The sequence below is a fragment of the Diachasma alloeum genome, unplaced genomic scaffold, assembly GCF_001412515.2.
Source record: "Diachasma alloeum isolate Michigan unplaced genomic scaffold, Dall2.0 Dall_scaffold_00308, whole genome shotgun sequence".
NCBI lineage: Eukaryota > Metazoa > Arthropoda > Insecta > Hymenoptera > Braconidae > Diachasma > Diachasma alloeum.
Genome location: NW_021680447.1, coordinates 1,316,197 through 1,317,166, shown reverse-complemented (window position 1 = coordinate 1,317,166; position 970 = coordinate 1,316,197). Strand labels below are relative to the sequence as shown.

General features: G+C 44.4%; 1 protein-coding gene across 2 annotated transcripts in view; it reads right to left on the bottom strand.

Moving 5' to 3' along the window:
* LOC107039869 (S-phase kinase-associated protein 2) overlaps positions 1–679 on the bottom strand; it is an 11,657-nt gene extending 10,978 nt beyond the window's left edge. The window contains exon 1 of one of the 2 annotated variants that reach the window (XM_015259715.1): positions 501–679. In XM_015259715.1, coding sequence (XP_015115201.1) covers positions 501–586 — 86 coding nt within the window. In that variant the 5' untranslated portion in view covers positions 587–679. Of the gene's footprint in view, positions 1–185; positions 314–500 lie in introns of those variants that run through there. The other variant, XM_015259717.2, reaches the window with a different exon arrangement.
* Between the last annotated feature and the right edge of the window lie 291 nt (positions 680–970).

Genomic DNA, 970 nt, shown 5'->3' with positions numbered 1-970 from the left:
ATTAATCAGCAGAGTAATTGAACAATGACACTCAGATAACAGAAAACCCGAGCGTTGGTTCACTTTTAATTTAATAATCCTTTTCTCAATCAAGATGGCACGAAAAAGTCATGAAAATTGACGACATGCGAGACACAAAGACTTGGAAAAATTGTAGGAAAAACACTTTTTAGAGAATACCCTACCTCCGATACCAATACGCCTCTGCCATAATAACAGCCCCAGCAATTCCTCAGTTACAATCGAACAAAAAAACGAAACTTTGAGGGAAATTCTGGACTACAGAACGTCTGGGCCAGTGGTCCGTTTGGGACTGTGGAGAGGGGGCGGAAGTGGCATTTCTCAGAGGGTGGAAATGCATTGGTTTTGGGGCTGAGGATCTCTTAACCTTACTTACCTGCGCGGGCTTTCGATGCAGCTAATTTAGGAGCCACCGGGGCACGACCCGAGGGAAAAATTTGGAGCGCAAATTCACGAGCAGATAAAATTGTTATTCTTACCTTTGCCGGGGTGACGGAGGCGAGTAATCCCGGGTGTCGTCGAAGATATCGTCCAGACGTGTATCTTCATCCTCGCCGGTATTCATTTTTGGCGGAATAAGTTGTTAAAATTGTGGTGATGTCAACGTATGTTTCGTACCCATACTACACTCCCTCGTAAACGCCCGGTTTAGGCTAGGTTCCAGCGGTTTTGGCGCTCTTCGAAAGCGGGATTGGTTGGGGATTGTACTGTAGGTACTGTAGGAGTGGACGCTATAGTGAGTGGAATGCTGCACATGCGCAGTTCGAACACGCGGAGTTTCTATTACTTTAAGGGTGCCAAGTGAATTTGAAAAAAGATTTTAAAAAAAAATTTTCTTTCCCTCCATCATTGGAGAAATATGTATTCATCCATCCGACGAAATTTCAAACCCGCAACCGGAACTAGACATCGAGAAAATAAATGCGGAAAATCCTCTATTTCGCGTGAC